At 34.6% G+C, this 27,926-nt stretch overlaps 1 protein-coding gene, 1 long non-coding RNA gene and 1 pseudogene across 2 annotated transcripts; 2 read left to right on the forward strand and 1 right to left on the reverse strand.

The window, feature by feature from the left end:
• On the forward strand, positions 1–27,798 carry LOC105225115 (STING ER exit protein). Its single transcript, XM_049446175.1, has 4 exons — positions 1–335; positions 392–540; positions 27,104–27,364; positions 27,426–27,798. The coding sequence occupies exons 1-4, from the start codon at positions 215–217 to the stop codon at positions 27,576–27,578; spliced, it is 684 nt and encodes a 227-aa protein (XP_049302132.1). The 5' UTR covers positions 1–214; the 3' UTR covers positions 27,579–27,798.
• Positions 547–7,460, forward strand: LOC125775679 (uncharacterized). Its single transcript, XR_007421280.1, has 2 exons — positions 547–3,357; positions 3,424–7,460. It is a non-coding gene; the product is annotated as an uncharacterized LOC125775679 (long non-coding RNA).
• Positions 9,809–10,469, reverse strand: LOC125775628 (jerky protein homolog-like; annotated as a pseudogene).
• Positions 27,799–27,926: the final 128 nt, after the last annotated feature.

Consider the following 27,926-nt stretch of genomic DNA (forward strand, 5'->3'; position numbering starts at 1 on the left):
TTTAATCGAAATAATGTAGAAGGGTGTAAATGTGAATATGTGCTTGCGTTATTCTTAAAATTATTGCTGAGTTTTGCGTATTTTTACAAATTGTAGATAATATTTAGATTAACGCATGTAGAAAGGCCCTACTGAAAGGAGAAATGTGATTTTTGTGAATTGATGGTTGCTACGAAATCTACAAAGTCTAAAGCAATTCTGCAAAGTTTTCACTATGCCTAAAGTTGTTTCGCGTAGTATTGTGTGCTCTGATTCTAAAGATCAAGAAGAATATAATGAAGAGAAACCATTAAATATATACTACTGCCTCTGTGGGAAACTGACATTGATCCTAGGTTAGTAAAATTAAATGTGCCGTTCAAATTTTACAATTTTTTAATTTATACGCCAGATTGTACCATTGATATCCTACCACTGCGGCCTGCGGATGGAGCGCGTGTTATTGATGGTAAAAAGCATGCCCATAAGCTAGCTTTTCAAGAAGGACATTCTCTATATATTAAACGGGAAAAAGGATACGAACAGCAATTTCGCTTAAATGTACGTGGTAGATTTTATAATAACATCCCCCCGATTTCCGGGTTAACATGAGTATGTACGATATATAGGAGGTCCTTCAGATTAAGTAAATATAAAAAATCCGTTGACGCAATGTAAATATTTACATCTATTTTCATTTTTCATCACACTTTGGAAGTGCTGTCAAGTTTCATCTTTTTGTATTGCGGTTTTTAACTCTGCTAATGGGATTAACTAGAGCAGAGCCGCTCAAAATTTTTCATGCCTATACTCGGAGTATAGGCAAGCAAATGCAGTCGAAGCATGTACGCTATGACGCTAATTCTGCCAGCGTCAAAAATGCACTCGAAATACAGGAATTCAGTTTCGAATAAGCATATAGAGGACTTAATGAGAATCAAAACTTACGATCCTGAAGTCGATATGGAAAAAATCATGGAAAGTTAAAAAAAATTAACTTAAATTATTGTTGTTCTTAATTGCTTTTTTAATCAAAAACCATAATTTTTTATTTTTTTTCTAAATTTTTAATAACAAAATAACTAAATAGCACGATTTCACTCAGTGTACTAAGCAAGCGCGCGCACACAATCATACGCTAGCAGATATCAAATGTGTGATTGTATGCGTTGGTAAATAAATTGCGCATTATTTTGAGCGGCTCTGAACTAGAGTGTCAAAAATTGTCAACTGCTAACAAGCGGTTGTGTTTAAACATTAAAAAATGTAGCAAAAATATTTATTTATTTATTATTACTCACGCCAATCGGCTATATACAAAGAAGTATAAAAAAAGAAGGAAGAAGGCATATAAGTATTTAAACGAGACTTAATTGTGAACATTGCACAAATCAATATATTGGTGTATCATTACTAGATCATTACTAAGATTCTACTTAACTTTAAGCTCATGTAACCAAACTCACACGAGTACAACCACGCATACTAACGTATTAACATCAGGAGAGTTCATTTTGACTAGGTTTGATCACAAATCACACATTAATGATTCATTATTAACCCCTTAACCCTTGAGACGTAGCTCGCATACGTACAACCAAACATATTAATATCTTAATAATATCTATTGACTAAGTTTACAATCCAGCTTCTCGGTCCATCCCGCACGTAGTTCTTCAAAGAGTTGACTGTTTTTAACAGACTGTGTGACCTCAACCCAGGCATACGGCCTACAAGGCCGAGTTGTTCCAAAATTTTCGGAGAGTCGATTTATCCATTTAGTGATTTATAAGCAAACAAGAGATCTGATACTTGTCTCCGACTCATCAGGTCACAAATCCCAAATTGACCACGAACCTCCTCCGAGCCTCCGACCCATCCTTTACGTCCCAGGAAGTACGCGACATATTTACAGAGTTTCTTCTGCACTCTTCACTTTGTCAATGAGACGGTCGGTATGAGGAGACCAAACCAATGAACAATACTCCAACATCGGACGCACCAAGGTCGAGTACAGCCTTACCTGCGTATCAGCATTCCTGAAGTCATCCCCACATCTGAATATGAACCCAAGAGTCCTGTATGCCTGTGATGTAATTTTGTCAATGTGCCCGGCGAAATTTAGTGCATCGTCAATTATGACACCAAGATCTTTTATTACTGTGACTTCTTCTAGGTGATGATCAGTGATACGGTAAACAGCTAGACGACTCAAGGACCGTGACAAGAACATCACCACGCACTTTTTTAAATTTACACTCAATTTTTTTTCGTCGCACCACTCAAGACTATCAAGGTCTTGCTGCAATGCACTAATATCATCGACAGTGCTTATCTTCCGATGATATTTTGTGACCAATGTCGGTGGCAAATATGCTATATCGATCCATCATCTCTATTAAGAGCTCATGATCCACCATGTCGAAGGCTTTGCTGAAGTCCGTGTAGAGCTGTGGGCCAGAGATCTGCAATTATTCTCTTTTTTGAGTCATTGGTTGACCAATGCAAAAATTAGTCTTAGCGGGTATAACTCAAAGAAAAATAATCACTCATATCCATTAATACACGTTTACGCTCATACACATAACTTGTGTAAGTAAAAAGACAAATTCTCTCTTGGTGTGTACTGGTAGAGTACCTAGCTCTCTTATTCAATGAATTGACTCATAATATTATACCGTTATGACTAAAAACACAAAGAAGCACCAATTATTCAGCAGAATGACTAAAGTCATTTGAGTATTTTTTTTTTGTTTTGTTTATTTGAATTTGCGAATACAACAGCTGAAGTTAAAAGCAAAAATATGCGTTTTCTTTTCGTTTTAATTTCTAAATAACAAAATGAGATCACATTCATAAGTAAATAAAAGAAATCCATAAGTATTAAAAAATAAAATAAAAATATCCGTACATAAATAACACATTCATACATACATATATACAGACAAATATTTTAAAGTTTGTTGTTGAAAATGGAATTTAAAAAGAAAATATTATCCACTGTGTTAGGGGCTATTCTGTTCCGCTTTTCGGTAATAATATTACCGGCTAGTGAAAATACTCTCTCAGATGCTGCGCTACTAGCAGGAATGGCCAATACTTTCCATGCCAAATTGGACAACCTAGGATATTGTTTAATATTGTTTTGCCACCACTGCATTACATCAAAGTTGTCATGGAATTCAACATTTTCTTTCGAATATCGGTGTACTTCTTCTGTAATATTTTCATCTCCTAATGAAGAAGTACATTGCAAAAGATTTGGAAAAAAGAAGCTTTCTTTATTGATTGAGGAAGTCACTGTTGTTGAAGATGTAGAAGTTGAAACTGAGTCGTTTAATTGAATAATTTGTGTCGATGGGTCTTCCGGTAGCAAAGGTATTGGTGTTGTAAAAGCGTCTTGCGTAGTTAAATGACGTAACCTATCTCCATTTGTAATTTCAGCAATGCAGAAATTTTGAACTTCACTTAAGTGATTTGCTTGGAGGCATAATGCTGGCGGATATAAATAGTATGCAACTTTGTGCCATATACTCAAATTTGGGAGCCAAGTTTCTTCTAAGCCTTCCAAAACCTTCAATTTTAAGTTTGAAATTGCTTGAACATCATTCATCGAATTTACAAAGTTCTTTTATTCGATGAGTTACAGGTATTACGTAGCATAAGGAAGGGGTGGAACAACCCTGAAGTTTTTTAAAAATGATTTCAAAATCTTGGCAAAGCTTAACCAAAGCTTGAATAATATATATATTTAAATTTGTAAGCCTATTAATTTCTCCATTATTTGTTAAAATTTCATTAATTTTCAACCAATTGTCTGCTATTGACTTTAGCATATAAAAATGTGAGTTCCATCGGGTTGGGCAATAGCTTTTCAACGACATTTGCAGCATATGTTGCATACCCGATTTTTTTTAAATATTTTACTAACTTTTTACATGACAAAATTATGTCTTTGAGTTCATCTGTAGATTCAACGCTTGACTGTAAAATGTTTGAAAAAAGGGACTTGAACAATTAAGCCTATCGTTATTTTCTAATGCCTTTTTTACATTGCTTCCTCGATCGGTGACGAAAATAACGCTATCTAAACTGTGGATGCCAAATTCACCAAACAGACTTCGTAGCTTGTTTTTAATGTTAATTCCAGTACATTGCGAAAAGTCCATAGACTTTATGCCAAGTACAATATCATATAATTTAAAGTTTTTTTGAAAGTGCAATGTGGCACACAAAAAATCTCGTTTAATGTAGTTGTCTTTCCACAAATCAATTGTGGCAGAACAGTGATCGGACTCTACAATACTGCTTAATTCACATGATATCTCTTTTCTTTTCATGTCCGCCTTTTTTTCTATTTTGCGGGAAATTGTTGTTGGGTCTGGGAGCAAATCGTCTATATCTATATTTTTGCCATATTTCGTGCCAATAGCTATAAAAAATTGTATTAGATTCCTAAATCCGGAACCTTCTACGGTTGAAAAAGGACGACAGTCTGCAATCATCCAATCCGCGCAAGTTTCTAAGGCTAGTTTTCTATCGTCTTCACTAACTTTCTGTTTAGGCTGCTCTTTTGTATGTAAAATGTAACATTTGTGTCTATTGAGATTCGAAGTCTGCATGCCACGACATTTAAACACTTTTTTGCAATTTCGGCAACACACTAAACCATTTAAAACACTTCCATCGTCTTTTATAATTTCTGCAAACATATCCCATATAGCACTTCTACCCTTTCGTTTGTCATTTAGTTTATAAAAACCGTTAACAATTTTCTCTACGACTGCTTCAGTATCCATAGTAAACTTTTAAACTAAAAGAAATGAAATACTTACATACATTTGTATATTTAATAAAGAAAGTATTCTACCAAACTAAGTTAGCAAAATAAAACAACTTACAATTATTGAAATAATTCCACTTAATTTTTTTTTCACAAGTAGCAATGCGCAGAATGAATACACAATAAAAATAAACGATAACTGCTCAGAAAGTTCAGTGGAAGCCATAACACAAATCAATACTCAAACTCATTGTACTTTTTTGCACTCTCACGACTCAGTGAGTCTAATAAGATTTTTACAGTTAGAACCAACTACGACACAAATTGTCGCTCATATTTGTATATGAGTGCTGTGGGTATTTCTATGATTTGATTGGAATGAGTAATAGTATTTTATGAATTAGCATTGATACACACTTGCACCAATTGTTATGGCTCATGACTTAAGTATACCAATTTTATTGGTACTCAATGCAGATCTCTGCTGTGGGCAATGGTTCCCCATTATCATTAACTTTCTCCGCATAGATGCTACCAAAGGACGCAAACAGATTGTTCACTTCCCCACCCGCCGTAGCTACACTATCTTTCCACGACACGGAGGATGGAATATCCATATTCTTCCGTCCCTTGCTTTTGACGAATTTCCAAAACTGACTCGAATCCACCCGTACAAGCTCCTCCATCCTGGACGTGTGTGCGCTGTAATACCCTTTGTCGATTCTTTTGCATTCCGACCGCAACCGACGAAAAACGTTGTAGGCGTAACTGGTTTTAAATCTCTTGTATTTTGCATTCGCATCCTTTTTCTGCTGTATTTTCCATATCAGCTCCCTAGAAAACCAGCATGGATAATTGCTTTTCCTGTTAGTATGGACAGGAACAAATTGCACAATTCCATCGAGCGAGTATAACCAGTTTAACTTGTCATCCAGTGATACTAACTTATACAGTTCAATCCAGTTACTCCTCAAAAGAAGTCATTCAATCCCACGTAGTCCGCTTTCTTGAATGCATAAGTGGGTGCCACGTTCATTTTTAGGTTGGCCTTAATCTCAGCACGTATACTTATAGCCGGTGGTGCTTATCTTCATCAATAATAGCCTCGGTACTGTCCACACATACTTCAACGCTGCTAAAGCATAAGTCAAGCGTACGATCATTTACATAACGAATTAGATTATACTGTTGACAGTTAGCCACACTCATCTCACTGTATACCATATTTGCACATTAATATTGAGGACAGCTACTGGGGAGATTATAGTCGCCAACGATAATCAATGCACAGTTGGGATATTTTTCCTTCAAATACGAAATTGTTGACATATGTATCTTATCCAACGACTACAGTGGCGGAAGATACACACATCCAACTAATAGATCGCCCTCAGTACATTTTACTTGAATAAAAACTTTCTCGACACTACTACAGGTTGGCAGTAGCTCAGCATTAATACTACGCTTCATCGCAATGAAAACACCTTCACCTCTCGTGCAATTGCTTGTTTGGTTGTCTCTATCTTTCCTAAATATTAAATACGTATCGTCTACCACTTCACTTTATGATACTGATTCATGAAGCCGTGACTCGCTAACACGCTGATGCCCTGCTGATGAGATTAAGAACTCTTTTAATTTTGTTCTTAACCCTCGAGTATTTTGGTAGTATATATGTAACATGCAAATCTTAAGCTTTTCTTTTGGCGCACGAAAAGTCTGCTTATCGACTATCCTCGGCACCCCATTAATGTATCTAATTGTCTTGCTATTATTTCCGCTCTTAGTTAGATTATCAAGCTCCGTACGTAGATTCCTGAGATGCTCTTGCTGAGCTCGAGTTAGGTTCGCCTTAAATGAGATGCCAGACTCACCAGCTGTCTTGATACGCAATAGACTCCTAGCATCTGCTACAGACTCTGTAGTTAGTAATAGCGGACGAATCTTACCTACCACATGACGACCGAGTCTACGGAGACCGAGTTTCGGACCAACCTCTGACATCTGCTGTGGTAATAATGCGACAACCTTCTCCAAATCATCCAGACGTCGATCATAGCCTACCGGCTTCTCAGACTCCGGCACGTTCAAAGCAATAACCTCTCTTTCTCGCTTAATGCTTTCATTTATCTCCGATATTATAATGTTGGCATCCACATTAAGTGCATCGAACGATGTTAATTTATTCTCGACAGCGCCGACCCTCTTTGCTAATTGCTTATAATGCTGCGAGATTGCTCTGCCAACTTGTTCAAGTCCAGCCGAATCCCTGCAACGCTGGTCTGATTATTTTCAATTGTTTTCTTGAACGGTGCTAAATATCTAAATATTTCTTAAACATTTTCTCCAAATCCGATTTGCTTGTTGATAACGGTAAATCATTGTCGTCCTCATCACTGTCATTGACGGCCTCAATAATACTAACCTCTGAGTGACAACCAGAGCATCGCCAGTCAATACGACCAGTTTTCCGAAGCGCAGCAGCAATTTTTTTTGAAACCATCGTCACTCAAGTCGCTGCACTTCTTGTGGAACCAATTCCTACAACTATTACAGCTAATATTTTCTGCCGAAAGCCTATGATGCTAGTGCTGCGTACTATAGTTTATATAATAATTTGTTTATTATGTAAGCTTTAATAAAAAAAAAATAAAATAAAAAAAAATAAAATAAAAAAAAAAATAAAATAAAAAAAAAATATTTTCTGAGTTTCCCCTTATAATCTTCGAGTAAGTTATACACATGTGGTTACTCGACGCCATAGAGTTGCAAAAAAAAAAACTAATTTAATAGAAATTGGGCAGATTAGGTAAAAGCTGTGTTGGGCTAGAGTAAAACGAACAAAAATTTGCAAACATTAAAATAAAATTAAGGGACAGTGGGAAATATTTTGAACATAAAGAGTTGATACAATTTACTACCCTTAGGAATATACATATGTATTTTTTGAGTAAAATAAAATTTTTAAATCGTTTTGCTCCTCTTAAGTTATTGGTGTTTTATCCACAGCACACATATAAGTATAGTGGATAGAATATTTAAAACCGGTTTTGTAACGACCATAAATATACCGACAGCAAGGAAATGGAGAGTTTGAGATAACCTTCTTTCCTCTACTTAAAACATATAGTTAGTAAAAAACATTTGAACGAAAATGACTTATGGATATGCTATAAACATTATTTAAAAGACATTTCGGCACGATTCCGATTACTTTGGCGATCGGGGACAGAAAACGAATTTCGGTATAAATGGGATATGTGCCGATAGTGGAGCTTCTTATTATTTTTTAAACTTTTTTTAAGACATCATTTATGTGCTAACTATTATCTAACCTTGATAAGTGATTTTTAAATGAATAATTTTAGCTAAAGCAAAGGCAAAGAAATACAACCACAAGCAAAAAATTAGTGTTACCATATTTTGCAATAGCATGAAAAAAAAGAAAAAAGAAAGATTATGACGTAATAACTAAATTCATTATTGTGTGATGAGTAATGTAAAATCTTTTAGAATTGTCATTATTTTAATAAATACCCGTGTTGGATCGGGCAAAAAGGAGTTCAACGCAAAAAAACTGAGCACGACCAGTTGGTCCGATCGAGGGTTATTTGTTTGAAGCGGGGCCGAAGACCGCCAACGCAAAAGAACCGAGAACGCTCAGGTGTTGGCACGCCCGAGGGTTATTTTTTTGAAGCGGGGTGTTGGTCCGACCGAGGTTTATTTTTTTTGAAGCGCGGCCGAAGACCGCCAATGCCGAAAGGAATTCTATGCGGAAAACTAATGTGTTATATATTTTCTGTCATTGGTGTATTATTTGTTTTCTTTATTTCTTTTGATTCTTCTGAAAAAAAATGAACGTAAGGTAGCACTGATTATTAGAATTAGAAAAGTCAAATGTTGAATAAAAGTTATTTTTGGACTATTTAATATAAACTAAATGGTTAGAAACGAAAAGGTGAAGTGTTAGTGGATATAAAAGTTAAAAATATAACTATAAAATTCATTATAAAAGGGAGAAACACGCATTTTAAATAGTTGAATTTTTGAACTTTAAATGCAAATATCTCAAAAACCATAAATCAGCGGCAATTATTTATATATTTTCTTAATTTGGAGGATCTGCTGGCAATATTACGATTCTTGCGGCGCCGCGATTTGATGGTACGGATGGATAGAGGAGGTCCTCAGGATTAAAAAATGTATACACATATACCGTCCTCAGACTTATAGTTTTCGAGATATTTCACTTTAAAGTTAAAAAATTTGTTAAAACAATGCTCGTTATTTCACTATGTTTAACTCACTTTTCACACATTTTTTAATTAATATATACAGCGCACGCTCGATAATCTGACCTAATTAAAACCAAGGCAGTTCACATTATCGAAAGTGTTCACATTATAGAATGCTCCAAAAGAATAGGATAGTACGTATTTATATATTGGAATTCACATTTTATTCATGTTTTCATTACATATACATTTTTACGTAACATATATTATACAAAATCTAGGTTTTAATTGAAAAAATCAGTCATCCTTTTCTGTATCTTCTTTGTTTCTAAAAGTTGGAGCACAGCTTTCTCTCTTAGACGTCTTAGTACATTTACATCATTTGGATCGGCGTCTTCATGACCAGCCCACCTTATCGCCTTGTTGAAAATTTCAACTGCTTCAGTCCGCTTAATTTTCTCCTCTACCTCCGATACGCTGCCTTCGTCGGAATCGTCTTCTTCTTCATGCTCGTCATTTGCTTATCATTTTCAGTATCTTCGTTCCATTCATGAACGCCTGGTAGCGTTAATTCAGCCTGAAATGGTTAATAAGAAAATCATTTTCAATAACCTGCATATCTTTGTGCGATTCTGCGAAAACGAACAAACCTCAGCATTCAAACTGTTAAGGAGATCGACGGTATTGCTCATCAAGGCGCGAAGTTCAGCTCCCCATTTTTCTTTTAAAACTGCGAGCGGAACACTATCTTCGGGATCGTCATCTTCTGCCGTAAAATTTACAATATTTTTCCAGCAATTACATAGCTAATGTTACTTCGCTGACACGACTCCAAGCGGCATCCAAAAGATTTATAGCTCTTCGTAAAGTAATTTTTTTCATCGAATCGAGTAAATTGGAGTTTGTAGCTGCTATTGAGGCTAAAAGGCTGTTTCTGTAATGCAACTTTGTGATCTTTATGGCATTTTGATCCATTGGTTGGATGAGGGGAGTAACGTTTGGTGGCATAAACATTGCCAAAATTTTTCCATCCTCCGTTGCCAGCTGAGCTTCATTTGGGTGAGAAGGAGCGTTGTCGATTAGGAGTAGAGCTTTAATTGACAAACCTTTCTCCTTTAAAAATGACGTTACCTAAAAAACAAATTTAAAAGAAAAAAGTTAACAAAATACAAAATAAATCCTCACCTGTGGAACGAAGGACTCATGAAACCATTCCTTGAAAACAGCCGACGTCATCCAGGCGGATTTTGAGCTCTTATAGTCTGTGGGGCATTGAAAGTTTTTAAAGCAGCGTGGATTCTTTGCCTTTCCAATTACCAAAAGTTTCAGTTTATGAGATCCAGTGGCGTTTGAGCAACATAAAAACGTGATTCGCTGCTTTTCCGACTTAACGCCTGGGGCTCTCTTTTCCATACTGGACACGTACGTTTTTTCTGGCAGAAGTTTCCAGAACAAGCCTGACTCATCAGCATTATATAACTGGTCGTTGCACAGCTCCAGTTCGGCCATTTTAGCTCTAAGTTTTTCCTTAAATGGATCCACGAGCTGAGGCAGCGAAGATAGTTTTTCGCCTGATATTTGCAGCAGTCGAATACCGTACCTTTTTTTAAATCCTTGAAGCTATCCATCACTAGCGTTGAAGTTAGATTCATTTTCCTTTACTTGTGCATGCAGTACTTTGGCCTTTTCTTTCAACATTAAGGCACTTACTGGCCAGTTTTTATTCCGCATTTTGATAAACCAACGATAAAGAGCTTTCTCCATTTTGGTCAGCTCTGAAGGACGCAGAGTTCTTCTTTGTCCAGGTCCCGAGTATGTGTTGTTCACGAACTTTAAAATCACTTATTTTTTTGCTTGATTCCACAAATTGTTGATTTAGCCACATTATATTTCTTTGCTAAGAACGTCACAGATGAGCCTCTTTTTAAAGAATCGAGAATATCAGCTTTTTGCTTCAATGTCAAAAACGTGTGTTTTTTAGAATTCATTTTTAACAGAAAATCTGAAACGAAACACTCCACGCGAATACAAAATTGCAACTGAAGTATTCTACGCATTACATGCAATACAAATGAAAGTCTTATTCTACAATTAGGGGATTCCCCAAATTCAGAATTAGCTGAGATCTGTGTAAATTGCATTCAAATACTTTAACGTCTTTTGTTCATATTATAGAGCCTTTTGGGTTTGTTCACATTATGGAGTAGTCAATGCATAAAAAAGTCTGTTCACATTATGGGGTGTTCGAACTATAGAGTGTTCACATTAGCGACCGTGCGCTGTATTTAATTACACTGTAGACATTCGTATATACCAAAAATTTATATTAATTGTATATTTTTTAAGAAAATAAATATGCTTTAAAACAATTTTGCACATTCGAAGTTTCAAGCGATTTGTGTTTTTACATTTATGACAAATAGCAGTGTTGCCATACTTTGTGTCCTGAATATATAATCAAAAATTTGTTTTATATATTTATATATTGTTCGATCGATAAGGGTTATTTTTTTTTTGAAGCGCGGCCGAAGGCCGTCAGTGCAGAAAGTAGTTCGACACAAAGGAACTATGAATATCCCGGTGTTCGATCGATGAGGGTTATTTTTTTTTTGAAGCGAGAGAGCAGAGAGTAGTTCGACACAAAGGAACTTTGAATACCCCGGTGTTCGATCGATGAGGGTTATTTTTTTTTTGAAGCACGGCCGAAGGCCGCCAGTGCAGAAAGTAGTTCGACACAAAGGAACTATGAATACCCCGGTGTTCGATCGATGAGGGTTATTTTTTTTTTGAAACGCGGCCGAAGGCCGCCAGTGCAGAAAGTAGTTCGACACAAAGGAGGACCTCCTCTATCCATCGGTACCGTCAAATCGCGGCGCCCCAAGAATCGTAATCGTGCCCTCCTCAGACTCATAGTTTTCGAGATATTTCTGTTTAAAGTTCAAAAATTTGTAAAATCAATGCTCGTTATTTCACTCTGTTCAACCCACTTTTCATAAATTTTTCAATTAATATATATTTAATTACACTCTACAGATTCAAATATATCAAAAATTTACACTAATTGTGTATTTTTTAAGAAAATAAATATATTTTAAAAACTATTTTGCACATTCAAACTTTCAAGAGATTTGTGTGTTTACATTTATGACAAATAGCAGTGTTGCCATACTTTGTGTTCTGAAAATATAATTAACAATTTTTCTGTTTCATATTTAGAGATATAAATGATTCAAAATGAAATATTGTTTCATATATTTATATGGATTATATAACATATATTATTTAAAAAATATAGAAAAATATTATTATACAACAGAAAGTAGTTCGACACACAGGAACTATGAACACCCCAGTATTGAACCGACCAGGGTTATCTTTTTTTTTTGAAGCGCGGCCGAAGGCCGCCAGTGCAGAAAGTAGTTCAACACAAAGGAACTATGAACACCCCATTTTCTCTATATATATTAAACAAAATTGTTTAACAATTTTTTCAAAACACAATATGTGGCAACATTAGTATTTGTCCTGTTATGTAAATAAAAATAAAATGAGAGTGAATTGCATATAAAATTGTGGAACTTTAAATATTCTAAAATTTACACAAAGCAAATCTAAATAAAAGTAAAATGTTAACTTAAATATCTAATGTTAGTTAAACATTGAGAAATGCCATGTGCAATTTATACAATTCTAAAACAAATATTTAAAAAAAATATAAGGGTTAGCAACTTTATATTTACATACATGTTTCTCCTCTGGAGAAGCACGATTCCGATTACTTTGGCGCAGGAGTAAAAAATACGAATTTCCGTAGAAATGTGGTATGTGCGAATAAGGGGGCTTCTCCAGAGGAGGAATATGCAAAAAAAGTGTAAGAATAACTTATATTTTTTGAAATATTCCCGATTAAAAATTCAAAAATTGCACTAAAAACCCGTGGTATATGTCTATGCTTTACTAATTTTCTTTTTACATTTTTCACTTGGTATATTTATTTAATCCCGACCTACGAATAAAACCGACCTATCCGATAGGTGCTTCTGATGCAAAAATGCATTCAGAGACCCAACTACACAAAATAATATACTAATAAATAAAATTCTAGCATACTCAGCTATAAAAATTTAAGCAAATCCCCCTCTTCTATATTCAATATTAAATCCAGAAACTAACTGATTAGAAAATTGGGCGCATTTAATTGCAAAATGCCCGATGTACTCGGACATAAGGGATCTGCGTGGTATGTTAGTTAGGGTCGTTTGGCGCTTCAATTGTTGATGCGGCGAAAGCGGTTAGCTGGGAATTAGGGTTAGATTTTGTATGAATGGTGTGTGTATGGGGTCCAACCCCTAGCCACCAGTCCAGAGCTGTATGGAAGCTCAACTGGTAGTAGCTTCGGCTACGAGGTCTGACCGGAGACTTAATTCTGGTACCACGGGGAGCAGGAGCTCTTGCAGATTGCTCCAACCTGCTCATGTGGACTGACCCCTCGGGAAGTATCGTAGTTGTTGAGGTTAAAACCCAAATGCGGGAAAAACTGACTTTGTCAGTAGAATGTGGAGTTGCATTGCAACCGGGTGCCGGACCCAAAGCACGGCAGAGGTTTTAGATGGCCTCGAACCCGACTAAGGTGGTTAGTGTGTCCATTCCACACTGCCAATTTGTACTAAAAGTGGTTAGCATTCACAGGGCGCTGATCAACGCATTGATTTGATCCGCTGTGCTTTTGAGCGCCGTGGTGTAAGGCTGTCGTCAGCAGGTACCCACGTTAAACACACAAGTGACGTTGTTACCACGTCTGGATCCGGTGAGATGTCGCAAAAGAAAAAAGAGCGCAACTTTCTTCCAATCAATATTTGGTTGTGTTCGAATTAAAACTTCGAAGAAGCGATCGCTCTGCAGACACAGACGTGGCAAAAGAAATTGGGCGGGGGCAGCGTCAACATCATGTTAAGTTGAACGGATTTAAGTGAGCACGAGGGCTAATACGCAGCACATAAGATTTGGCCGCAACATTTTTGTCATCGTAATATAAATCAGAACTTATTTCTATTTTATTAATTATTCACCCTTTTGAGATCAATAACTAATTTAAAATGTAAATTTTAGAACAGCATATCCCGATGTCGCGATCTAAACAGAGCATTGGGGGCTCAAGAAACACTTGTCCAACATGGGCATAGTCTCTTGCACGAACTGCTGGTTCTGCGACATAGCACATCTGATACTGGCTTGTACAGCAATTTGTAGAAGCAGGCTTAAGGCCCTAGGTTCCATTTATGTGGACAGGGATCACATAACTCTAGTAGCTCTCAGCAGGCTCCTGGAATTATTCAGGATGCTGGATCTAGGTGACCATATCGCTCATTTGCTGCAAGACCGGCATAAATCAAAAAACGTAATTTTTGAGTTAATGCTGCAGAATTGTTCGTTATACTTTACAGTAGAAGGTTTTTTTAAATACTTTTAACCATTAATGTGGTAGTAATTTAAAATTTCTCATACATTACTGCTTTTCAGACATTTACATATATAATTGAAAAAAAAAATAAAATTAATAAGTATTTATGCTATTTACGGCGCTTACATTTTTTTACTGTTCCAATCTAAGGTTATTTTGGCGTTTACGATAAAAATATCTATTAAAGTAACTAAGTCTAAGGAACTGTATTTGGTAAATAAATACGTATTTTTGAAGGTTTTTAATGAAATCGTCATAATTATAACTGAAAAATATATTTATTTATATAAAATATTTGAAATGTTTGTTAAACTTATGCTATGTATATACAAAATAAAGTTTTTCTTTAACTTAACACCACGTATTATTCCATCATAGTTGTTAAACAAAATATTATGTGTAAATGAAACATATTTATATTAAAAACTCGTAATCAGATGTACTAGGTACTTATATAAAATGAAGTAATTTGTTTTTAATGCTCCTTATCAGAATCATCATCATCCGTTTCAGCTAAAGCATCGCGTATGGTTCCATCATGCCTCATATTTAAATATTCTTGATGGTATCTGCTTGGTATTATATTTTTGTTGCATAGCTCTTGTAAATCTTTGTATTTACCAGCTGAAATTTTGAGCTCTTCAACGTATAAAGATGTGGGTCCTTTTTTACAGTAGCTCTGTTTGCTCTCGATCTGATGACGGAATCCATATTAATTTCGTAATTGTCACTATCTTCAAAAAAACCCGTATTTAAATCTAACAATAGGATTGTTTTTATTAAATTGAACAACCCTTAATAATTTAAAATTAATTTTTAATTTAGCTGGTAATAAAGCATGTGAAAAGGACTTCCAATCCATGAAGTCTTCATACTTTAAAACATTTACAATGTAGCTTTTAGGATTATATCTAGCATTAGTAATAATAGAGGGCCACTCAGAAGGAGCCCATACTGATTTATTACGAACAAAACTTTCAACAGTGCTGTGAATAGAGTCCACAGGCATCATGGTGTGCCCAGGTAAAAGATAAGTTATCTTTACTTGTGTAATTTTTATTGCGGTTTTCAAGAAATGAATTAACATTGATATCATCGCATGGTTTCGATTTTGCCCAACACAGCTATCAGAATATAAATTAACAACGCTATGGGTACCGTTTTGCTCTAACATATTCAAATACTTAAAAAGAACTGTAACTATTTCATTACATCCCCTTTTCCCTTGGGATTCGCCCCAAACGTAACAATATCCATCCCTTGTGCCGCTTTCATATATACTTTCATTATAGAATGCATATTTTCTCGAGTAATATAAAGTCACACTTGTCGAGTATTGAGGACTTTTTCTAAATCAAAGCTTACGCATAAGGAGTTTGAGCCATCTAACTTGCTAATTTTTTGGTCTTCTATTCGTAAAAACAATTGGTTACATTTTTCTTTATTCATAATGTGATTTTTATATTCAGTGGTTTCTTCAAAAATATTTCTGTCCTCAGGTGATAAATTTTTTCACTTCTCACAAAAAGCACATTTATCTTTCTTAGGCAAGTGGAATCCAATATTAAAATTTTTTGAAAATATTACGAAATACTCCCTTTGATAATATTGATGATTCAAGATTCTTTTCTTTAAAGTGATCAACATACAGTGTATACAAAAACGATATGTTTTGAAATTCTTCAGGTAAATATACTTTAATGCTTTTTTAGTGGGATGGAACAGCAGGCAACATCTCAATGAACAATTTTAACTGTGCCACTTTTACTTCATCAGATTTATTATGAGGACGAAAATGTTTTCTGCCTGCGCGAGTGGTATTCAGAGTATTTTTGGCATTTTCCATGGTATATCTTAAAGACATTTGAGATATATTTAGGGTCTTCAGCAAAAATTGTTGGCATACTTTAATATTCTGTCTATTGTAGCTTATAAAATATTCATTTGATCTTTTGCGAACATTACTACTAGCTCTTTTTCTACCAATCGGTCTTTCTTTCACACATGATAGCAGGAAATCTTTTTGCCTTTTATCACAACCTAATCCCCAATAATTTTCTAAAATATTAATCCGATCATCTTCAGTAAATTTATTTGCACATGAGTTACCACATCTTTTATTCATACAAGGATTAGGTTGGACAGATTTCCCCACAGCAGCATTATGATTTTTTTTTTTTATAAAAGGCGTTTCGGTAAAGGTTTTATTTTCCTGTATCCTCTTTTACCAACACTCGTTTCTTCTTCCATTTTTTGAGCTGACTCAATTTCATCTGAATCACTGTAAGATGTTATGTTTACATATGACACTTTGTTTTGGTTATCTGAATCCATTAAAGTATAAGAATTATCAGTATCAGAATCACTGTAATCAACAAGTTTGTTTAGAGGTAATGGTACATGTTGGTTGGTGTTTTGTTCAAAATTTAAATCGGTATTACAAAACAAATCGATCAAAGTTGCTGATGTCGTAGCAGTTAATATTGGATTAATGTCAATATCGTTGATGCTGTCTGTTAGTAAGAATTGATTTATTACTAACGTATTTTGCTGTATGTTCTCGGGAAAAGCACTTTCAGGATTACTCTCTTCTGTTAAGACGAGTGGTGATATTAACTGCATAGTTTCCTATATTCGGGAGTATAAAAAACAATAACATACAAAAACAAATATCACATAAATAATGTAAATGAGAGAATATTATATGCAATAAAATTTCAATAACCAAAATTAAAATATAATACATACCTTAGCTGCTGGAGTCGACATTGTTGATTTATTTGATAACTGTCGTGTTTACTATCTACAGTACGATTATAACTCAATTAACACAAAATTTGATTATGCGAATGAGAACGATGTTTGTTTCATCAAACCTTTCATGGAAATAAACATGTGACGACAGGTACAAGATTGGTTTGCATATACGAGTAGTAAACACCGTTAGTTCAAGCACTCATGTCGGTTGCGATAACAAGTATTGTCGCTTGCACGACATGAAATTGTGCGCAAGGCACTTAACCTTTAACTTATGACGTGGTAGTAAATTTTACACCTTGTGTTTTGATTTTCTCATAATCATAAAAAAGGCTTCTAAAATAAACGACACATTTTTCAAAAAAATACAAAGAGTTTAAAATTTTCTTTACTGTAATTAGAATTAATTAAAATTAGTTTGATGAAATTTGTAAATATTATAACAAAAAATTTCTAATAAATTTTAACAATCAAAATAGTGTAAAATTTACTACTACCTCTAAATCTACGTTTCGAAATTTGACCTCATAAGTTAAAGGTTAAGATAAAAACGCTAGGTGTCGCTTACGTTAAGGTTTTAAAAATGTATGTATTTACGATAATTTTAGCACTTGCTTTAACTTTATAACGGTTTCCTTTGGAGATAAACATCAACAGGGATAGGTCCGTTGCGTCTTAAATTACTAGTTTCTATAAAAAACTCATTTTCGAAAAAATTGTCGCTTCCGTTAATTTGGCGGTATTGGCTCGATATCATACTTCATGTTGAGTGAAAAATTCATATGAATACCTTTTATATGCTCCGCTTGAGAAGTGGTGTAAGGTTGGAGTCACCGTGTAAGGTTGTAGTCAGTTGAAAACTTTAAACGCGTTTTCTGGAAAATCGATTTTTTTGACTTATGCCGGTCTTGCAGCAAATGAGCGATATGTGATATAGGAAGAGCACAATAGACCCTAGGTCGCAGTGCAATACCTCATTATTAACTATCTATCTACAGTCCACGACAAAAAGATAGCACATTTGATTTTTTTTTTCCTTTTTTTAATTTTAATGAAACATAAATACTTTTTTATTATATATCTTATTTTTACAATAAATGGTAGCAACAAAAAAGAAACAAACGTTAAAAACTCTTATTTGTATTCAGCATAAAACAAAACCACTTCTTGTAGTACGACAAAATGATAGCACATTTATAAATATAAACACAAAATTAAATAAGTAGGCAAAATTTTTAGATATTAAGCGGTGTTTAATAGTGTGTGGATCCTCCGTGTTTTTTTAAAACTTCAGTGAGACGATTTGGAATTAACTTAAATAATTTTTTAATGTATTTTTTCGGAATCGAATCCCATTTTGACACAATAGCATTTTTCAGTACCTCAACGCTAGTGTATTGTTTATTTTCTGCATAAACGTGCCTTGCCAGATGTTCCCAAAAATTTTCAATAATATTAAGGCCAGGTGAACGGGCAGGCCACTCTAAAATTTTGACATTTTTCTCCTCAAAGAAAGACTTGACTACTCTTGCAGTATGCACAGCCGCATTATCTTGCTGGAATATCATGGGACACTCTGTTAATTGTTGTCCCCGATCCACTACTTCATTACCTAGCAAAGCGAGATAATTTTGGCTGTTCATTTTTGACGGAACAAATTTTATTTCAGTTTTCCCACGATAGCCTATTCCAGCCCAAATCATAACACTTCCTCCTCCATGCTGGCGGCCACAAAGGAAAAGGTTTTCCTTTCTCAAATCGTGGTAATAGTATGACCAACTATGTGGGCCATCTAAATTAATTTTTTTTTTCATCTGTAAAAAGCACACGACGCCATTCCATTCCATTCTTCCATTTTATATGACTTTCAGCAAACTTTAATCGTGCTTCACAATACTTCGCTGAAAGTGGTGGTTTTCTGAGCAATTTTTATTGCGATTTGTCTGGCTGTGAGGTGGCAATTCGATGCAACACGCAAAATTGATTTTTTTTTTGCCGAGGTGTTACCGCTTTCGGCCGCCCGCTACTACGCGCTTTTCCGTAATTTTCAGGATCTTTTAATAAATTCATAACCGCTTTACGACTTCTATTTAAAAATTTCGCGATTTCTGCTATTTTTTTATCCTCTGCTCGAAGATTTAAAGCAATTTTTACCTCTGTGTCATTGAGCAGTTTTCCTCGACCCATTTTTGTAGAAATTTTGTGTATTAATTGTTGTTTTTCAAAATAAATATCGCGATTCTATTTAGAAAATTGTACGACAATTTTTCAAAACACTAGCTAATGCTTTATTGGCGGTTAAACAGCAACTAAACATAATTATGCCAATTTGTACTATCATTTTGACGCGTTATAAACAGTTATTTTCTTTGGTAGTTGTTGCTTTGTTTGAACTAATGTACCGTTATGTGCACAAAACCAAGGGGACTGTTGTGACTACAGTTACTACAGTGAAAAACAAACTCTTTGCATGTGTTTTGCAGAGAAAATTTTGCAAAAGTTAAATTGTGCTTTCTTTTTGTCGCGAACTGTATATATAGTAGTTGCCGCTGACTTATGGTTTTTGAGATATTTGAATATAAAGCTCAAAAATCAATACAATGCGTGTTTCTCCGATTAGTTTTAATTTTTACGCTTATATTTTTATCTTTTATATCCACTTACACTTCACACTAATAGGTTTCTACCGATTTATTTTATATTAAACAGGGCAAAAATAGCGTCAATAAAATAGCAGGGGATTATATTCTAAATCCCAGACAAATTAAATAGTCTTGATTTTCCTTTAAAAATTTTCAGCTGTTATTAGTCTTTTCTTCGTCACTCTAGCCCAATTTCCACGCAAGTCTCGTATAGGCATGTTGGAGTCAATTGGTAGCCACCATAAACTTTTGGGCTTTCCAAAGAGAATTTTGCTCGCCATTAACCGAAAACATATAAAGTACCATAACTAAGCACTAAATTAAAATATAATACTGTATTTTGATACAGAGGATCGCAGCAGCAAGGTGCACATGTGGGAAAATTTATTTGAAAAAGTTGGCGTGGCCTCAACTCAAGTTTAATGTACATAAAGAGTGATTTTTTAAGAGCTTGATAACTTTTTAAAAAAAACGCATAAAATTTGCTGAGTACAAATCTTAGAAGAACTACAGACAGTATGAAAATGGAAATCTGAGGATAACACCGCCCACTCCCTAAAAGTACTGCAAGCGCGATAAATCAATAAATAAATGCGCCAGATACATTAAATTTTACCACCGAGATGGTACGGGAGAGCTTTATGATAGCAATTGTGAAAATTGGACGATGGGTGAGGCACTGCCCACTTTTTGGTGAAATCCAATATCTTGGGTCCAGACTAACCGATTTCTGACTAAATTTTGTTGGCCGAAGTTTTCCCTCAAAATGGCCATAGAATCGCGAGCTGTGTGGCATGTAGCGCCATCTTGTTGAAACCACATGTCAACCAAGTTCAGTTCTTCCATTTTTGGCAACAAAAAGTTTGTTAGCATCGAACGATAGCGATCGCCATTCACCGTAACGTTGCGTCCAACAGCATCTTTGAAAAAATACGGTCCAATGATTCCACCAGCGTACAAACCACACCAAACAGTGCATTTTTCGGGATGCATGGGCAGTTCTTGAACGGCTTCTGGTTGCTCTTCACCCCAAATGCGGCAATTTTGCTTATTTACGTAGCCTTTCAACCAGAAATGAGCCTCATCGCTGAACAAAATAAAGCGCGAAACACATTTCGAACCGAACACTGATTTTGGTAATAAAATTCAATGATTTGCAAGCGTTGCTCGTTAGTAAGTCTATTCATGATGAAATGTCAAAACATACTGAGCATCTTTCTCTTTGACACCATGTCTGAAATCCCACGTGATCTGTCAAATACTAATGCATGAAAATCCTAACCTCAAAAAAATACATATCTCCTAAACCGCTTAAGCTACAACAAGCAAATTTGCTGAGTACAAATCTTAGAAGAACTACAGACAGTATGAAAATGGAAATCTGAGGATAACACCGCCCACTCCCTAAAAGTACTGCAAGCGCGATAAATCAATAAATAAATGCGCCAGATACATTAAATTTTACCACCGAGATGGTACGGGAGAGCTTTATGATAGCAATTGTGAAAATTGGACGATGGGTGAGGCACTGCCCACTTTTTGGTGAAATCCAATATCTCGGGTCCAGACCAACCGATTTCGACTAAATTTTGTGAAAATGGACGAAATCAGACAACAACCACGACTTCTTACCATACTACTGTGATCGAATTGAAATTTATATTTCCAGTGTTTTTCGAATGGGTAAATTTTTTTTCTGTAAGCAATACTGTTGGTGACATCTATGCTAATTTTCACGTCAAAATATTCATTAGTATTTGAGATACGCGTCGTTTTGTGAGGCTCTAAAAGAAAATTCTTTGACCTTACTGTGTCTGAATTTATTGAACAAAGAAGTGTGATAATGCAAAATCTCATACTGCATTGGTTATTCCTGATCATTTCGCCACATTTTCAACTAAAATCGTGTAACTTCTGGCTATTCAGCAAATTCACATAACCGCTCCGAGGACACCGTTTTGACTCAATTGTGGATATACAGCTGTTGACAGCTAATTCGAAACGACATTTTGAATAAAATTATGTTATTTTCCAATAAATCGCGTATATTTATTGTTTCCACTTATTTTATTGAAACCTATATTAAACTTAAACTCTAATAGTGAAAATTTTGTTTATAATTAGATTTTGTTTTGTAGATTTTAACAAAAACATGTGGAATCAACGATTTGAGTGCGACAACTTATTAGAAACAAAAATATTTTATCAACAAAAAATATTGATACTACAAAAACTTGCTTACTTTCAGTTAGAGTTTTGTTGGTTATCTCTTTTACTTTAATATTGCTTCACATCGATTCCAAATTTACGTTATAAAACTCTGACAGCGCATCAATGGCGTAGCTTGCCATGCCGTTCTAATTTCATCACAAAGAACATCCACATTTGGGATATTTTTGGAGCATTTGGCTCTTTTAACATCACCCAGAGATGTTCTATAAAGTTTAAGTCTAGGCTGGAGGATTCCCACTCCAAAACATTGATAAAATTGTCATTAAAAAAAACTTTGGTGTCAACTTATATCTTCCTTATAAAATACAAATTTTATTAGGATGTGGACGTATTTCTCCTTGTTTAAAATTCTATTATTCTTATGGAGTGGACCAAAACCATTCCAGATAAAAAATCCTCACACCATGATTGATCCTCCACCAACCGCAACTACGCGAGCATGTCTTCGACCATCAGGACCTAAGTGATTATTTTTTGTTACATCGTTCCAAACGACATACTTCCGTTGATTTGTTGTCTTAGACCAATAAGTTGACAAAGTCTAAGCGTCATTTCTACGAATTTTAGTCAGAAGTGGGTTCTTGCGTGCTACAATGCCGTGATGTCCAAATTCGACCAAACGCCGGGCAATTGTTCTCTTGAATATTTGGACATTGGATTCGTCTTGAATTTCACATAGAATGTCAGTGGAACTCTCGTAGACGGGTAGGTCTACGGCAATATTGAAAATAGTTTTAGAATTCTGTATTTGCTTAAGGACACTCAAAACAATTTTTTTGAGTCTCAGCCGAAGGCCTCTGCTGCCAGTGCTGCTAGATATTTATTTGTAGAATATTAAGTATTGTACAAATAATTTATAAAATAAAAAAATAAAAATTATTTTTTTGAGTATTAAGTCTTATTCGAAATATCTTTGCACATCTTTCCAGACCGACGAAGGTTGAAAATGTAGCTGCGAAGAGTAGGTGTTCAGCAACAGCTTTTTCTCATTAAAAAACTTGAACAATACATTTTACTATACATATTTTAAGGAACAACTTTGAAACACATCCTTACCTTAAATCAATAATCAGCCCTATCACGCAATCCATCGTAGAGTGTTTTTTCGGGAAAGTTACGAAACTGCTATCATGCAATTCGAACAGTTCCGAAAGTAAGTTCGAAATTCGTAGAGTTGCGTTCACTGAATTCACTCGGAACGGAAAATTTTTACGTTTAGCGGAATTTTTGTACGACAGGTTTGTGCTAACGGATAAATAAATTTCCATATGTGAGAGTCATGATTGCTTCCAGGAAACTGAACATTGACATAACGTATTTTCATTTTATTGTCACATATCTGCAAAACATTGATTAAGATGTTTGAAATGCGAATTTGTCACCAAACTTACAATCATGGCATTGATACTAAAGTATCCTTTGCGGTTATAATAGAGAAACTTATCTTTAGTTGGGGCAACGATTTTAATATGTGTCCCGTCTACACATAAAATCGCGCCTGGAAATCCGTATTTCTGAAAAAAATCCTTTTTCGCTTCCCTTTTTTCAACATCACTTAAATCGAGGTTTATCCACTGAGGGCACAAATGAGACTGAAGCAATCCCAATACTTCTTATAAGATGCAACAAAATGTTGACTGAGCCATTGGAATATCGAAGTCTTTACCCACTCCATGCTGATAGCCTCCTTCAGCTAAAAACCGTAAAACTGAAGACAATCGATGAAGTAAATATATAAACGACGATATTAAAGAACTTGCATTCCTCTCTAGAACATCGAGGACATACGTAAAGGCCGCCTTATTTAAGCGTTAGTTTTTAATAAACCTGTTTTAGAAAAATAATTTTAATAACATTTAACAATGAATTTTTATGGATTTATGAACTGTACATTGTTTCGTCCACATCGAAAGAGTTACTCCTGTCCCTCAGTGATTTTCGGTGAATTTTTATATCACGCCGACTTCTCTCACGTTCTTCCTCAAGCAACATAAATGAAAACGTTAGCGAATACATATTTTTTGTTCGTAAAATCAATTTGAATATAAACGTTTCCACTTTTATTAATCCTAATTTTTATTTTTTCTTCTACATAGCTGATTTCGAAATGTCAAAATTCAAAATTAAGTCTGGCAACAAAAGTTTCGAATTCACATGAATTCAATGAAAGCAAATTGTTCGTATTCTTAGCTTTGCTACGATGCATTGCGTGATAGGGCTGAATATTGCTAATAACAATTAGCACCAGAAGGAATTCTAATACTTTAAAAAAAATTTTCTAATTAGCTGTCGCCTTCTATATCGTAACGCATTTACTATTTGGGAAAAAATTAAAAGAACTTTAACTTCACAACTACAAAACAGAGAGAATTCAGTAGTATATAGAATAATGCGAACAATGCAAGACTTTTAGGAATATAAATAACGGTATATCAAAATTTTTTATCATTATACTTATCAGCCACCTCCAAAAAAACGGGCGTTTTTAATTAGCTTTCAACGGCTGTAAAATATGAATCGAAGAATGCTTTGATAGGCATCACGATAGAGGATTTTCTAAGTGCTATGATGACTTGAAAACTCGTTGGCATAAGTGTATTACTAAGTCCTTCCTTACTTCTTTATAGATATTATTGTAGCATGTAACTGCGCTGTAGCATGAGAATTAAGTTGATTTCATCGTTTTCTAACCATCACTGCTGTTCTACTATGTGTCTCCATCTGTGCGGTTTGTAACATAGACTCTAAATCTCCGTAGTTTTTTTTATTTTTTAAGTTTTTTTTATTCGTAAGATGAGTTTCTGACAATAGCATTACATCTATATTATTTTCATCTAGAAATCTAATAAGTTCCAATTTATGTTGGTAAACACCGTTAGCATGACATATACAAATGTTCAAAATAATAATTTTTTATTTAAAAAAGTTTGCATCGTATGTTTTTGTGCTTTGATTATCTCTTAAATCATATTTAGCATTGTAAATATAAATTGTGCCATACATTGGGTAAGGTTGAAAATCATACTTTCAACGCTTCCATTTGGTTGGTTTTAGGGCAAGTGCTTTTGTGCAGTGTTGCCTTTCACCACGTTTACTTAGCTCCCTTGTGTAGCATTGTCTTTTAGATTTACGATTTTAAAATATGGACAGGGTAATCTTCATAGAGTGCCATAGATTTGATGATTTGAGTCAAGTGCCGTTGATATTGGAATTACTAGCAGTTTATGGCGGGAATCACTAATAGAATTATTGTTCATCCAAAACATCTCGAGTCATTGCGTAGATCTTTCAATGTCAATGAGTTTTTTGCAGTTCCACCGGGAGCATACAGGAAATGCAAACCACTATTTCCGTCGTGAATTGCTTCCATTAAAGAATCATAAACATCTTTTTGTTGGGACTCAGCAGGAATACTTTCCTTTAAAATCTTAAATCCAATAATTGGTTATCATATTCACGTTCTAGTTTCCATTCTCGATTTAATGTGTCATTTATTTCACGATTTGGCGCTGGCACCACTAACAACCGCAATAGAAACATTATTTGGATGATCTGTATACATACGACCAGTATAATCAGTAGAAGGGACATCAGGATATCCAGGAACCGCTTCGCCTTGCTTCCGTAGTTGAAACTCTTCGATGAAGCATTCCAAATGTAGTATACGAGTAAAGCAAAGTTCGTGCTACCGAATCGCTTTGGCAGATCATACCTTGAGCAACATTTGATGCCAAAACCCGATACCAATCAGGGATGTTTTGGAATCCAAGACAGAATTGCAAACCAATTCTAATTTTCATTGGTGTCAAGGAATCTGTTTGGATTTTCGTCTTTTCGAACATTCGCAAAACCAATATTCGAATCATCTGTTGACAACAAAACTTGCAAATAACTACATTTCGAAGCAATCCTATTAATTTATCGAATGAATTAAGACGCATTTGGGTGTTAAATTACGTTATTTAAATCTTCTTTAAGGGGGGAGTCTGCTTTAGAAGCTTCAAAAAATCGATTTTTTGCTTAAATCTCTTTAAAAATTATCTGGGAATATGTCCCCAAAGTTATAGATGGGAATTCGAAATATTGTCGAAGCTAGAAGGGAATAGTGACCGAGCGTCTAGCAGATACATATACAAGCGCTTAGGCAGAAAGCGAAAACTTTGATTTGATTTCTCGGTTTTTCATTTTAACGATTTTTCTTAACTGGCGGGCTAAACGTCGTATGGAATTGAGGCAAAGTTTTTTATCTTTGGCATTAAATTATCTTCTATTTAAATAATTTAAAAAAACTAAGTTTGAACATATGTTTAAACAACATAAAGCCAATTTTTTTGGGTCAAAAACCACTCTTTTAAAATTTAAAAAAATTATGGAATTATAAACTTTTTTTAATTTTCTTAGTTCAACTAGAACATTATTTATTAACAAATATGATTTTTTTTGAATTTTTTTGTTTCCGATAGCGATCTGTATACTGACATTTTTTTCCAAAACTCAAGAATTAAGACATTTCGTGTTTTATAAATATGTTTTCCCCTATAGAAATAATGAAATTAACTCAAAATAATAAAATAAAATCAAGTTATTAACTTACATTTCAAATCTGTGAGCAACTATCTTCTTGCTTTGTTTCTGACAGCAAAACCGATAAAACTGGTTTCCGTGACACCCAAAACCGATACAAATTCTGTTGCGAATATCAAACCAATAATATCAGAATTCATGACAACTACTTCTTTTTTTATCGGTTTCAATTCTGATTCCGACAACTATCAGATTCCACAACACCCCTGAATGTGACTTGAATTTTTGGAAATATGTGGCGCATACGGAATAATCCAACTCTTGTCGACTACGAAATCCATTCTGTTCAATTTTGTTGTAGTAGTTCGACCATTATCATCTGGGGATAGATGCCGATACAATTTATGACCACTGTTGCTTTCTTTTATATATGTATATACATATAGAGAATTAAATAGAATTATTCTTCTCAATGTAAACTATTCTTTAGTGTAAGCATTGCAGTCTGCCTTTATATTATCGCCACGATCCAGCATCTGATGTTACATTTATTATTCGAGGCTCGTTAGTTCGCAAAAAGGCGGAAAATTTTCTTGAGTCAGAAGAAGTAATGACAGCCGATTCATCTATTGAGGGTGTTGGATTTGGTACTAGCGAAAAAATTATGGTAACCCGACATACAAAGCACATGGGGAAATTCAGTTCAGTTACTGTGTCAACCATTGACGAAGAAGAGGATGAAATCGAAGCCGTAAGGAAATTACTTATTATTATATATTGTTAACTTGTGTTTTTTTTTTCCTTTTATATAGCGTGAAATTGCAGATAGTTACGCAAATAATGCAAAAATTATAGAGAAACAACTGCAGCGAAAAGGTGGAAAGTTGACGGATTTGACGTTACATAATAAAAAGGAAGAAGCACCCATTGTAAAGAAAGCAAGAGGAACACTGCTTGATATGTAAATTATTTTTTAAATAAATATCTACTTTGCATGAATATAATAATTCCAGTCAGATATTTCTTAAGGAATATATAAGGACTGTGTCAAATAAAATTGTCCGTTACAAAAATGAAAAAATCTTTTAAACCAGTTGTCAGATTTTTATAAACTAAAATATTTTATTAAAAACATTTATTTTAAATTTGAAAAACTGAAGAATAAACCAAGAATTATGTGTAAAATATTTTTATTTTTTCCGGAACCCCGTCCATTAGTGTTTTTATGGTAGTGTCCGATACTCTCATAGCTGCTGAAGACCACTTTCTTTTAAAATTTTGAAGGTCTTTGGCCACTTTTTTTGTTGTCTTCA

Source organism: Bactrocera dorsalis, chromosome 1, assembly GCF_023373825.1.
Source record: "Bactrocera dorsalis isolate Fly_Bdor chromosome 1, ASM2337382v1, whole genome shotgun sequence".
Lineage (NCBI taxonomy): Eukaryota > Metazoa > Arthropoda > Insecta > Diptera > Tephritidae > Bactrocera > Bactrocera dorsalis.